This window comes from Eriocheir sinensis, chromosome 1 (assembly GCF_024679095.1).
Source record: "Eriocheir sinensis breed Jianghai 21 chromosome 1, ASM2467909v1, whole genome shotgun sequence".
NCBI lineage: Eukaryota > Metazoa > Arthropoda > Malacostraca > Decapoda > Varunidae > Eriocheir > Eriocheir sinensis.
This window is the reverse complement of record NC_066509.1, coordinates 9600482-9615077: the sequence shown is the minus strand read 5'-3', so window position 1 is coordinate 9615077 and position 14596 is coordinate 9600482. Positions and strand designations below refer to the sequence as shown.

At 38.1% G+C, this 14596-nt stretch overlaps 1 protein-coding gene across 22 annotated transcripts in view; it reads left to right on the top strand.

The window, feature by feature from the left end:
• LOC126990591 (prominin-1-like) overlaps window positions 1–14262 on the top strand; it is a 152406-nt gene extending 138144 nt beyond the window's left edge. For 6 of the 22 annotated variants that reach the window (XM_050849550.1, XM_050849501.1, XM_050849276.1 and 3 more), the window contains 6 exons: window positions 2015–2068; window positions 3090–3122; window positions 3759–3893; window positions 5388–5492; window positions 12611–12853; window positions 13890–14262. In XM_050849550.1, the coding sequence (XP_050705507.1) occupies window positions 2015–2068; window positions 3090–3122; window positions 3759–3893; window positions 5388–5492; window positions 12611–12824 (541 nt within the window). In that variant the 3' untranslated portion in view covers window positions 12825–12853; window positions 13890–14262. Of the gene's footprint in view, window positions 1–2014; window positions 2069–3089; window positions 3123–3758; window positions 3894–5387; window positions 5497–12610; window positions 12854–13276; window positions 13328–13889 lie in introns of those variants that run through there. The other 16 variants (XM_050850032.1, XM_050849787.1, XM_050849977.1 and 13 more) reach the window with 13 other exon arrangements.
• The last annotated feature ends 334 nt before the right edge of the window (window positions 14263–14596 follow it).

Sequence of the window (14596 nt, the reverse complement as noted above, 5' to 3'; positions counted from 1 at the left end):
ATACTTTGCAGCACAAAAGTTGTAGGCCACTCCATATCAGAACTTCCTGTTCTTCATTGTACTGCAAATACCATATAATATACTGAATAACATATCTGTCAATAATTGACATGTACACACCAGACACGTACATGTTTTTCGATGTAAGAAAGCTATGACCAAAAACACCCCAGTCTGCTCCTGGAGGGGCTGCAGTGGTAACATGTCCTCAGATGGGCTGCCATTTTCTTAATCTTGGTCTTCATTTGGTAACTTTTCATAGAATGAAATGGAATACTTATATGGATATACAGATTTTATCTCTCCACATGCAGCTGTTTCCATGCTATAGGAATATGTTTTTTGAAATAGTATGGAATTACTCATGCTAAAGTGATTGTGTATTTTTTAATGTTACAAGCATAAGTAGCGAAAAAAAAATATTAACCAGCAAAAGAATACATGACTTCAACAAAACTAAATGTTTCTGAATTTTTAAGACTAGAGAATTTCACTCAGAGCTTTGACTCCCACTCCGAACCTGTAAGCCGTGGCTCGTAGTTAGTATTGATTCTGTTGTTGGGAAACTGGTGTGTTTTGTTGTCATGCTGGTCATGAAGGGAACCTTCACGGCTAAGTCCAATATACTCTTCATATTCATTTCAATAAAGCATGCAATGTTCAAATGAAGTTCTATTTTGGTAGAGCTGGGCTTTTTATTGTAAAGCTTCCCTGAATTAAATAAAATTTACATTATTACAGTGACTTATATTAGGAACTGGCAGCTATATGTGCTGTTCACGATCAAGGGCGAGCCTGTTGGATGAGATTGTCAGTTTGATATTCTTACTCATCTGCATTATCTCAGAAATTTCATAGATTGATTGTTTTGTAGTTTTAAGAGTCACAGGTGCTCTTTGCATACTCTTTTACAGTCTAAATGGACCTGTCATTACTATACTTTCAAATATGTGTGTTATGCACCTGATAGGTGCCCTGTGCATTAGCATCCAGATCCAGATACTTGCTGATTGTTTTCAGGAACCACTTTTTTAAAACATCACTTAATTCACATCAAGTACATACTATTTGATTTTTCTTACAGTAATTGGTTACATAAAAAGTTATCACATTGCTGAGTTCACCCGAATGACAGAAGTAGATGGAAGATCAATGCTTTTCAGCCAGAAAGTGAAAATTTTAAAGTTATTTTTCCTTGTCCATACTGGGCCCAGCTCTGCATCCTGGATAAATGTATATATTCCTTGTGTGGTTAAGTATTCTCTTTGCTAAGCTGGGAAGAGGAGTGCTCAGTCTCCAAGGCTGTGTTAAATGTTTGTATGTGTCTGCCTTCCCTAAGTGTAACAGGGGCACTGGCTTGTGGTGTTCCCCTTTCTGAATGTTGTTTATGGAGTTGGATATAAATAAAAATTGTAGTGAAAGGAAATTGTATAGTATAGCAATTGACATTAAACCCTGTCAGATTGATTTGTCACACAACTTAAAGGCTGCAAAGTATTGTATACTTTTATTATTTTTTTTTAAAACCTTGATTGATTCATAATTTGAAAAGTATTGGAAAAGCATAGGACTTAGCATGAAAATGCTGTGTTGTATTGATTACACAAGCAAATGTCCAAAGCTTCCAACCATCATGAAAATATAAATCTTTTCAAGGCATAATTGTTTGTACTGAAGAAGGGAGGTGCTTACCCATCACATGGCATTTTGATTAACATAATGGGAAGGGCGCTGGTGGTGGTTGTGGTGATGGTTGTGGTGGGTGGTGGTACTGGTGGTTGTGGTGATAGTGGTGGTGGTGGTTGTGGTGATGGTGGTGGTGGTGGTTGTGGTGATGGTGGTGGTGGTGGTGGTAGTGACAACAGCAGCAGCAGCAGTAGTGGCAGCAGCAGTGTTGTTGGTTGTCTAAGGTTCTGGCCATCATCACAAACTGGAAATTTAGGCAAATTTACTACCTTCTTCCCATTGGCAATCGGTGAAGCATTTTTTAATTGGGTGTAAACTTTCTCACCAGCCAAGAGTCCATGTATGACGCATATGCTGAAAGGGACAACATACCCCTCACCACGTAAGTAATGTGGTGTGTGTGATGCATGCTGCCACAAATGACTGTGCTGACGACCCTTATCGCTCAATCCAGCCCAGTGCTTCCCCTCCCCAGGCTGGCTATTTAAGAGCCACTAAATTAAGTGTTCATATCCTCTCGACTCTGATACCAGGAGGACAAAATTATCCCATCCAGAGGGCTGCTGAGAAATAGACATACAACACTTTGATTTCAGTGTTTAGGTCCGAAAGGTTTCATTTTTGTGTGTTTTGGGTGTTATGTTGTAAGATCTGCCTTATGGCACACATCTGTAAATACACACTTGCTTTCACTAACCCATAAGTGGCTGCTCTCTGCAGTAATGGTACAGCTTGAGTCAGCCAGACCCAAAGTTAAGTGATCCATATTTCATTATGATTGTCTTGAGTATGTATGACGAATCATCCTGCCAATAAAGATGATTGCAAGAGATTCTGCTGCTGCAGGAATAGCACCTCTTCTGCCACCCCCACTTTTATTACATATGAGTGTCATCGTAATACTCTTAACATTTTTCACTAAGTGTTTACAGGAAGTCACAATATTTCTGTTGATGCTCATTGTTTGATGACAACGGCTACGAGAACAAGATAACTTACTATTTTCTCGTTACCTGGTCATATATTTTGCTGGTCCTCATAGTTGCTGTTTTCTTATCACTCCCATCTGCTGAAGCATCCTCGAGGCATACTGACACATCCTTGAGAATTTTGTTTAGTTGGAGAGCAGCACCATATGGGTTAGCTTGTGCTTCAGTGCAATACCAACAACATGTGTGGATGGTTTGGCTGAGTGTCTGTCATATTACAAAGATTAAAATACCATGAAATTATTATACACATGAAATAACATACACTATCATTAAAACTTTGCACTTTGAAGTATCTAGAATCACTACATTGTAAGTTTTGTAGCTGACTATTTTATGCTTTTGATCATTTATATTGTACAAGGTGAATGTGCTTGTAATTTGTAATGGACTTTTTTTCTCTTTGATATAAAGTAAGGCGATGGAAAGGCGTGTCGTACTGGTCAGGTGATTACTGGCTCCTGGTGTTTGTTGGTGCTTATGTTGCTGTAGTGGGTCTCACTGCCCCAAGTAGCTGTCTGTCTTCCCCCTCCTGGCACCCTTTCTCACTCCTCCTGGCACTCCCCTTTGCACTCCTACCTGGCAGTGGCATCCCTCAAATATTGCATCTGCTGCTTGAGGACAAAACACACTAACATAACTAGCTACATTACTAAACTGTGCTTGTATTATGGTGTGTATTTATATTCTTAATGCTCCATATTTCAGTTTCAGCTTAGTTATAGAAACTTTGACCTAGAAGCTTCATTGTATCCTGGTTGCTTTCTGCTGGACCACATGTTTGGCACACATTGGTGTAAGGAAATGAATCAATGTAGCAGAGATACACCCAAAGTTCCTGTCTCACTTTGTCCTACTCACTGTTGTAGTCAGTGATGCATATGTATACCTTTTGAAATATACTACTAGTCATTTGTAGATAGTTTCACAGTGTTGAAAACTAGTCTTATTAAAGATAACATTGTATGATTAAGAGTGATGTATAAAATTAATAATATCATTGAAAAAAAATGCTCCTTTTTAGAGAATACCCTGATATGTATAGATGATGTGTGTGATGCTAATTAACCCTTCACTCTAAAGCAGTGCGTATGACAAGAAGCAGCGGAGACGTTCCCGAGAACACGAAGGCTACGTGAGCAGCAGCTACACTGCTGATCAGCCGTACAGTGGATCACGTGCCTCGCCACCTCGCACTGAATATATCAACACAACTGAGTAAGTGCACCCATCCTTTTCTCACCTCTTAAAATGAGTTGTGTTGCCATCAGTGGCCTTCATCAACACAAGTGCCTGAGTTGGAAATTAGTTTAATGTTTCAAAAATGCAATTCTGGTGGAAGCTGCAGGTTGTGGTAAAGGGTATGACTTTGCAACACCTTTTCCCTGCCATGCATTTTCTAAGATGTGCCAATGATTGTTGGCTGAAGGTGAGAAGTGCCTGTCTTCATTTGATCCCACCCAGGCATACCATACTCTTTTATTTTTCAAATTATGGCTCAGGCTTTGCACTTATTTTGGCTACAGTTTCTCCATAAGGCTACATTTTTAGTACTGAGCATTGATTGTGATGGGACATTATGAAGATGAAGCCTAACTTTAAGTTCTTCAGTGTATGGATGTAAATGTTGCTTCAAGACCTTATGTAGGTGGTGGTGAAGTGTTCTTGATAACACTGTAAGTGACTCAGCAAAGGAGACACCTGAAAAAAAGTTTGTAATCTACACTTCAAACCCATATTCACCAGATGTATTGAACCACATAGTTTCCTCAATTTTAATATGAAACAAAAAGTACATCCACATACTCACTTGATGCAATAAGAACAAAATTTTAGCATGAGCATGTAGCCGTAAACATTTCTCTTGGAATGTTTGGTAGCAAGACTCTTAGAAGTGTTACTGGGCTTGAGTATGTCTCTTGAATATGGATTTAAGTTACTTTATTTTTATTTTGACAAGCAAGCTGGTGTTGAATGATGAGGAACATGATGATGAATAGCTCACTAACTTACCACTAACTGTACCTGGGAGAACACAGAATTGATGACTGTGGGATCTAAGTTGACTAGCACAGTTACACCTTGTTCTAGCATACATTATGAAAAACACTTCACTGGCACAGGTATGAATAGCAATAGTATGTAGAAAACTGTGAATATCTTTGGAGGTTGGAAAATACAGTAGTAAGTATTTTTTACCATCATTTTCACTTACATATTTTATTGAAAATGAATCCTCTAAAGATATTGTAATACTACAAACTATTGTTGATACATGCTATGGTATGCTTTTTATATTTGATAAATGAATCATTGATACAAGACACTAGTTTGATGAAGCAACACTGTTATGGAAGGAATGTTTTTCTTTATGAACTGTTTACTATACTCAAGCACAGTACCTCTTACTTGATGTATCAAGGTTGAGACAAAAGTCCACTTAGTTTGCCCAGTCAAAGTCTGAGATAAATTCCAAGTAGTAATTTTAACTTTAGAGCACATTCCTCTCCATGATACATAGAAGCAGCATTTTTTGATAGATTAAGAAATTGTAATATAATGGTTTTTATTAATTGGTATTCTCAAGGCAGTTTAGTGCAGGAAGAGCAAAGAACAAGGTGTAACTAAAGCAGCAGCAGCAGCAGCAGCAGCAGTAGTAGTAGTTGAGTGTAGTATGGTTGTGTCAGTTTGCCTATCCGTGTGTGCACACAGCTGGGCAGACTACCCTCCCAGTGGCGGGCCCCCACGCTACACCAGTCAGCCCAGCCTCTCCCCAGAGTACGAGAGACCGCCTCCATATTATTACCCCGGGCCTGGGTAAGTAGATGTTGCACTGCTCAACTTGTGTGGCTGTTGGTCTGTCTGTTTGTCTGTCTGTGTCTGTCTGTCTGGCTGTCTCTGGTAGTTGGTGTTTGTCTTTTAGAATGTCTAACTGGACTTGGTAATGGAATTGCAAGGTTATTTGTTAATTATTTTTTGGCTGCTTATAATTTTTTTATAGTTTTGATGCTCTTCCACTAAACAAACCATTCCCTCTTCGGGCAGCTGTCCTTAGTTTTACCAATAACTTTTCTTTCCTCCTGGTACTAAGTGTAACACACTGGTGGTGGTGGTGGTGGGAGCATCAGACAGGCAGGATGGATCCCTTCTTAATTGGGAATATATTAATAATAGTAGAATTCATGAATTTTCTTTGATTTTATTTTTTTATTTTTGTGTGTAAAGTTTGTATATTATCTGTCTGATGCTTCCATATGCAGGCACTGATGTAAATTTCTTTTTTACAACTTTGGAATGTACCTAACAACCTTAAAAATCCAGACTGTGTGTTTCACAAGGGAATTAAGAAATGCAGTAATGTCCTGAGTCACTGAAATTCATACATGCATGAAAAGGGTAGTGTGTTCCATTTCACTGGGCTAGGATTTCTCTTTTGATTATTATTTTTTTTTAAGTCAACTTCCCATGTCCCTCCCACACACACCTGTCAATGCAGGATGGGGTGATGACAGTGATACAAGTTGCTGGGTGGTTGAAGGGTATCTTTATGGGACCTATTTACTGAACATAGATATTTCATGCTGATGTATTCAACCAAAAGTATTTAAGTGATTACTTGTTAAAGGCACTAAACTAAGAAAGTTTTTTTCATCCTATGTACAGTTAATTAAGTCAGGTTTTACCCACCTGTGAAAATTGGTTTAACACAAAATTATAAAATAGAAAAAGAAAAAAACTTAATTGCTATTGTTGCCAGTTTTTACTTTACAAGGTGACATTAGAATATTTCTGTCTCAATTTGAGGGTGTTGGCTTCTGTAGGTCAGGCTTAAGAAACATGAATGATCACCTGTAAGCATTTAATTGATAAATTAGAAATGTAAAGAAGTGTTGTAAAAATTATATGAGATTCATCTGATGCTCCCTCAGTGATGAAACAAAACAGAAGTCATGGTTTGCCAGAGAATGGAAGACATTGTTTCATGCCTCATTAACTTTATTCATTAAATGTTTAGTCTTCTAACGCCTCAGAGTTTTAAGGTTGTAGTAATGTGCAAGAAGTGAGACCAAAATTGTCAGTTATTACAGTTTGAAAAATTGGATTGTCTCAGAAATTATTTCATGTAAGTAGCAGACCAGTTGATGTAAGTTGAATGATTTGGAGAGATCCACAATTAAAGTCAGTTGAAAACAGTGTCCCTGACAACAGTGTTAAGTGGACATCATAATGGTGATCAGTAGCAGGACAATGGTGCAACAATGGGCACCCTCATCCTAGTCTCCATCTAATGTTTGTGCTGCTGCAGCTGTTTTGAATCTGGGTCTGATTAACCATCATGACAATATAATTATGAATAATTCCTCAGGCATTACTGTTATACATAGTTGCTTTCAACATTGACATTGCATCAGGGTGTGTATATTTTCATCTGCAAACACTAATTTGTGAGTGTGTGTGTGTGTGTGTGTGTGTGTGTGTGTGTGAGCTTGCGTGTGTGTGTGTATGCCTGTGTTTGTGTGTGTATGCGTGCCTGTGTGTGTTGGGGGGGTATATTGATGGGTGGATTAATTGATTTGCATGCATTTGTGTGTTAGGGAGAAGTTAGTTTATATACATTTGTGTTTATATACATGTGTGTGTGTGTGTGTGTGTTTGTGTGTGTGTGTGTGTGTGTGTGTGTGTGTGCATATGCGTGTGTGTGCATGTATGTGTGCGTGCTGGTATACGTGCGTGTGAGAGTGTGTGTGTGTGTGAGTGTGTGTAGTTACCTATTTCCATAACATGGCATTTGTTTGCATTAAATTCCATCTCCCATAACTAGCTCCATCTATACATTCATCCAGGTCTTTTGCATTTGTTGGACACTGCACAGTCTTCCACCATCTTCCCACAACTTTTCTTATTAACTTTGTATGTCTGGAAAAAGGCTCATATAACAGGTTCTTTTATTCAGTTTCTTTCAGCCCCTATCATTTATATATATTATGAAAAACTGGTATCATCTCAGCCTTGAGGAACTCCACTCTCTACTCTCCTCCAATTTGATTTCTCTTCCCTAATCACCATCCTCATTTCTCTTCCTGTTAAGTAATCCTTCATCCACTCAATAACCTTTCCACCCCATCCTCCCCACTGTTGCAGTTTCCAGATTATCCTTTTGTGAGGATCCTTGTCAAAAGTGCTTTTTGAATTGAGATATACAGAATCAGCCTGTTCTTCTCTCTCTTGTACCACGTCTAGTGCTCTTGAGTAGAAAAATAGTAAGTTGGTGACACACGATTTCCCTTTTCTAAATCCAAACTGTCCCTTATTTATCATGTTTTCCTTTTCTGAATGTTCGACCCATTGTTTTTTATTATACTTTCACAAATCTTGCACATTACACTTGTCAAAGAGACTGGTCTATAATTTAGTGGTTCAGTTTTATCTCCACTTTTATAAAATGTGTGTGTGTGTGTGTGTGTGTGTGTGTGTGTGTGTGTGTGTGTGTGTGTGGATTCATGCACAGAAGAGACAATGCCCCTAAGCATGTGTGTCAGAGGAAATAAAGCATAAATGTGATAATAAATGTGTTTGTGAAGTCAGCATATGCATTAACATTATAAGGTAAATAAGATAACAATGTACATAAACAACATAAAATGCAGGTGAGTTTTCTACCTATTGGACATCATCCAGACAAGGTAAAGTCTTATCTAGGTTAACTAAGGGGGAGTCTTTTAAGCATATGTTGATCTATAAACTTCCCTGTTTCAAAGACAATTACATATAATCATGTACCTCAACATCTTCACTTTATTGTGTAAATGCTCAGCACTAATAAGGGACCCAGGCACACAGTAGGACAGACTTATGGTATATGACAATAACAAATATTTAGTGTGAAGGTTATCCCCATTGTTGATCTCTCCTGCAATCAGTCAACTGAATAAGAAAATAAAGAAGCATCAAGTGTACATACTCAATGCTTTGCTACTTACTGGCAATAACAAGAAAATATCTGATTATTATTGGTTAAAAAAATTATATACTGAACCTAAAGTTGGTAAATTTGTCACCAGCAGATCATTGTGTTATAGTTCAGTCCAGGCTTTAAGGTATTAATGGTGGTGGCTGCTTGTTGATGTGTATCTCAAGTCATAGTTTAATATCTTACAGTTGTAAATAACTGGATATTATGTATGAATAATAGGAAAATTTAATTATTTTTAAAGTATTAAATCCATATTAATTGTAGTAAGTATATTCATTCATCTGATGTACTTGTACTCAAATATTAGTAACTTATAAGAACTACATACACAGTATGCACAGTTGAGTGTTCTGTTTTCTTACAGTGAATGCAGGATTCTGAATGTGCTGTTTCCTATTATATATTAGTCAGTTTTGGCACCCACGTGTAGAATCAGGCATAGGGTAAACCTTTGTAGGGCTCTGTGTGTGGGCTTCTGGAACATCTTGAGCCTTTAGGAAGATTACCAATATTCTTGCTTGCTGAATGGGCTCAGAATTATAAAGATGGATATTGTGGAACTCTGAGACAAGGGGGCCAGGTAGTGGCAAGATCAGTAGGGGGGCATACATCTACTACTGGTTTGGCATAAGCAAGGGTACCCATCTTAGGGGGGTTGCAATAGGTATGTACAGCCATTCGTTGTTGAGGTTACTCCAGTTGATGAGCGTATAATGGGAGTTAGGCTGAAGTCTCTTGTTGCAGTGCACACTCCTTCTGAGTTGTATGAAACTGAAGAGAAGGAGGTGTTCTGTACCAAGCTCAACTGTTATACTATTGCCCCCCTCGGGATACTCTTTGTCTTGGGTGACTTTACTACCACTACTACTGGCACTGGCAGAGTTGTCTAGGAGTTATGTGTTGGTCCCTATGGCTCAGGCACCAGGAGCAACAACAGTTGCTCCTGATGCAGATGGTTGAGATTGTAATCTCTTGGTATCAGAGACATGCTGTACTGTTGGATATGGTGCAGCAATGGTGGAAGGGTAACTAAGGAGATTGAGCAAATCCCCATAAGTACTTTTTAGAGGATCCTTCCCAACTGAGGGTTTTTTGAGGTCGCAGAGTTCTTTGCAACTAATCATAAGACCATAGTTGCTACACTCAAGCTTCATGTCAGATTAAGAAGAATCTTAAGATATAACCATTCAGTGTTTCATCATGAGAAACTGAAAATCATGAGTATGCAATGACAGCCTCAGGTCAGTTCATTGTGCCCAGCACTCTTGAGGACCTTATAGAACTGTGGGACATCTTTAAGCATGAAACTGCAAATGTAGAGCTACAGAGGAGTGCATTGAAAAGTATCCTAGGTCAAGGAGTGGTTTTGCAGTATAGAGCTCTTGTCATGTAAGACTACAGCTTGCCTGAGGAGAGATGAAGAGAAGAATGTCAGGGGTTTGCTGGGGATATTGAGGGTCATTTTAATGTAAATGATCATTTCAATGTAAATGACCTTCGACTTACATACCAAGCCCTGAAGGAACTATGCTTTGAACCTCCCTCTCAGGTGAGCACTATCTGAACAGCAGATGTTTGCCTCAAGTCAGACATGGATGGACAGAGGGCACATTGGGCTGAGTACTTTGAGTAGTCATACACAGCTGACCCTCCAAAGCAGGCAGCTCCCAATTACTGTATTACAAAAAGTGGATGCAAATTCACCCAATCTCCCTTGATGAGGTTAGAAAGGCTGTGGCAAGAAGACATTTAATTTAATGCACTGTGAGGTTCTCTGCAAGCTCCTGCAACTCCCTGTGATTCTCACAAGAATTAGTTGTCAATTAACTGGGACTGAGTATGAAGTGTTTTGGGGGCATATCCAGCATCCTTCCTATGAGCATTGGAGGGAGGCAGGGCTTCATCCTTGACCCATCACGTTTCAACTTATATAGATTGGATATTGGGTCAAGTTATTGACTAAAATCATTGTGGAACATTTGTAAGCCAATGATCTTGTTTTTGCTGATGATACAGTTATCCTTAGTTGCTGAGACCAGGTCTCCTTGGCCAAGACCAAGGTATAGGTGTTTTGCAAACTTACTGGATGAAAAAGTACAGTTTGTTTATGCATCTCTTGTAGTCTCCCTATATCCTTGTGTATTCTTGGAAAATTTCACATGCCTTGGTAATGACATGCGGATCAACTGCAGGTCATGTCAAGAAATCTCACGTTGGATCGGCTTGTCTCAGTGTTATGAACTCACTCAGCAAGAGTACCTATATGGAGATGTCAATATCTGTGCAGAACAAAGATTTAGATCTTCAAGTACCTTGTACTCTGTCCTACTTTATGGCTGTGAGACATGGACACTAAACAGTATATTGAAGAGGCAAATGGACACCATTGATCATGAGTGTCTCTATAGAATCATGGGATATCACTGAAATGATTGTTATATCAGCAGTTATTCTCTGATACTGAATCAAGACTTATTACCTGCTCAGTCAGTAAATGCTAACTCCAACTCTACATGCATGCGGCACATTACCCAGAAGTTGGCCCTGTTGACTGGGTCGTCTCTGTAAGTGACAACCCTGAATATACATGTAGAAGGCCAATGGGACTTCCACAAATCTTGTGGCTAGAGCAGGTCTATAGGCTATGCTGGGAAGTACTTGGTATGGGAAAGGCAACAGCATGGAGACTTGCTTAGAGAAGTCCCTTTGTATGATGTCATAGGGTGAGTGAGGCAAAGCACCCCCTGGCGTATGCCCCTGCCCTATTGATTGATTGATTGAACAAAACATTACTTTTATGATAAAGGACACCACTTTTGCTGCGTGTGTGTGTGTGGGTGTGTGTGTGAGATGTCTTGTCGCGGTAGTTAGTATTCATAGGATAGATGAACTATAAGAGAACAGCTAGGAGGCAAAATGAACATTGGGAAAATACTTTGCCACTAAGATTCTTAGTTTCACTACAGGTTTAGATTATATAAAATTTTCAACTCACAGATTGTTTAAATTATAGCTGTTCATTGTTAACCATTTTAAATCTGTTCATGGTACCTTTGGTGTCTCCAGGGTAATTGGAATCTGCATGTTTCTTATTATTGTAAAATTCCCTTATGTTAGAGTATGGAGGTAACCCATTTGGTGTGACATAAGGGTGGTGGTCCTCTAGTGTGTGTCTGGCTGGTTCCCTCCTACTGTGTCAGTGTTCTTGATCCCAATTCGACTTGACAATTTGACATCTGTGTCAGTGACCTGTTGTGGTGATTGTGATTCAATGAGGTTTGTGCTGACATTATTTTATGCACATCTTATTTGTTTTACTGTTGACTGTGCTGATCAGTTTTACTCACACCTGTCTTATTTTTTTCCTCCACTTGAAATCTATTCTGTGTTTTTTTCTGATTCTTGCAAATCTTGTAGTAGACTGTATAATACTAACCATTACTGCTTCTTTATATATAATCATGGGATTTTTATCTTCAAAACATAAGTGCTTATTTAACATTTAGAGGAATAGACTAACAGCCTTAAGGAAAGCTCCTTAGGTTTATGTGCACATTAACTTAAATTACTAATGAAATATTTTGCTTGGCTCAACACTGCTTTCCCACAGGAATCAGCTTCTCTAGAAATGTTTTAATGCTGTTTATAAAATAAGGTCATTTAATGTTGAGGCTGTGGAGTCTAAAGGTGTCTCAGCATTTTTTGCTGCAATTATGAATCAAAAAATGACCAGATTGAAAGTTTGACATCTTAAGGTGTAGTTGTCAAGTCACAAAATTAAGTACTAATAGCACCATTGGAAATGGGATAACAAATGTGAAATACATATTATGTGCTTATGTATGAGCTGATTCCTGTGTAGCTTCAATTCACTGGTAGATATTGGGGTTGAAGGTCAAAGTCTGGGTTCCTTCATGGCTGGCAAGTTGTTGAGGTGGGCTGGATGTGTTGGATGTTGCAGGCCGCACTACTATGGGGGACCTCCCCCGGGGGCTGGGCCCGCTGCCGGGGGGATGCAGGTTCACCCCCCCCCTCCAGGCAACCCCCCACCAGGGCCACAAGGTCCTACAAACTTCATCCATGGCCCTGCCCCTTGGAACCCACAACAGCGCACCATCAATATTGGCGGCTGGAAGATCTCGCAGGCCTACTCACGGGATGAATATGATGCATAGTGGCCAGGTGTTGGCCAGCTGTCTGCACCGTACGACACTCTTCCTGTGCTCTCACTTTCTCACACTCTGTAGCTCTCCCAGAGTTTGGCTCATGGCTGCTGTGTAGATGTCTTGTAATGATATTATGATCCAGTCAAGGTTATGTTAATCACTGACCTCTGTAAAGTGTATGATGGCTTCTTTATTGTAAAGTGATGAGAACACACAAGTACTTGAATTCTGCTTATAATAATAAGTTTGGCCTGCTTGTAATCATTGCATGTTTCCATAGTATAGACTGCTTACTAATACATTAATTATACTTTATACTTTTCCTGAATGTATGTAACTAGTCAAGTGGGAAGCATATTTACCCTTAATTGACCTCTGACCTCAACAAAATTTGATTATGCTGATATATTTTCTAACCCACCTTGGTTTGGACTGACTTATGACTTGTTTGTGACCATCAGAGCAAGACCGACCCCACTTATCAACTGCACAAACCGACTGAACCGTGACAGGTAACTCACTTGTTGTTGTGCCAAGAGTTTCCCTGAGTCATCTGCTGCTAGTCCTGTAGTTTTCTGTGAGCAGGTCTGACACTCTAGTGAGAGGAACTGATGTGGCAACCTTAGTGCCTCTTGATCCCATCTGTTAGTGTGTTGATCTGCCTGCAGCTTGTAATGGTGGAATATTTTTGAGGAGTCATGAACCAAGGCTTAGTAATAGATTAAGCTGTTTATCAATAAGTATGTACTGTAGTCACCTAGTTAGATCAGTATGTACTTGAGGCAACTCTGTTTAGTCATCTGAAGTAGTGTTTATTGGGAGAGATAGCCTTGGATTATGAACATGTTCATCTAATTTACTGTATGCTGTAGGACTTTCTCACTAGATAATCTTTTAAAGTAAAATTTTTTGACATAATATCTTCCCAAAATCATCAGGACTTCTTTTTGAGTTTATTTTTTGTCAAAGAGGAATTAGGTTCCAAAAAGTAAATAATAAAAGTGAAGAGTATAGTAATCTCATCTTTGTGTATTGCAACATCTAATGAGCATAAACTCCTATCTTGTTTTACAGTGAGGCATAGAGGATCTCAGGACAGAGTCTGCGGAGCCCCCAGAGTGCTCTGATGGGTGGCCATGACACGAAACCTTGTGTTCCCCCCAGACCCAGCAACCCTCCTCCTGAAGGCAACACACAAATACTTTGGAGAATCTCCTTTATAGCTTTTATAAATATATATATACATATATATTAGGCCAGAGTTTCCTTTTTAAGTTAGGCTGACATGTATCCTCAGTCCAGTGTTCTGAGTGTTTCACAGAGCATTCCATTTCTCAACACCAAAAATCAGGATTTCTGTAACCTTATAAAGGGATAGAGTGTTTGGAAGTTTTTATTGCAACACAGTACTACACTTTTTAGGGAGATTGGTTAAATATATATATATATATATATATATATATATATATATATATATATATATATATATATATATATATATATATATATATATATATATATATATATATATATATATATATATATATATATATATATATATATATATATATATATATATATATATATATATATATATATATATATATATATATATATATATATATATATATATATATATATATATATATATATATATATATATATATATATATATATATATATATATATATATATATATATATATATATATATATATATATATATATATATATATATATATATATATATATATATATATATATATATATATATATATATAT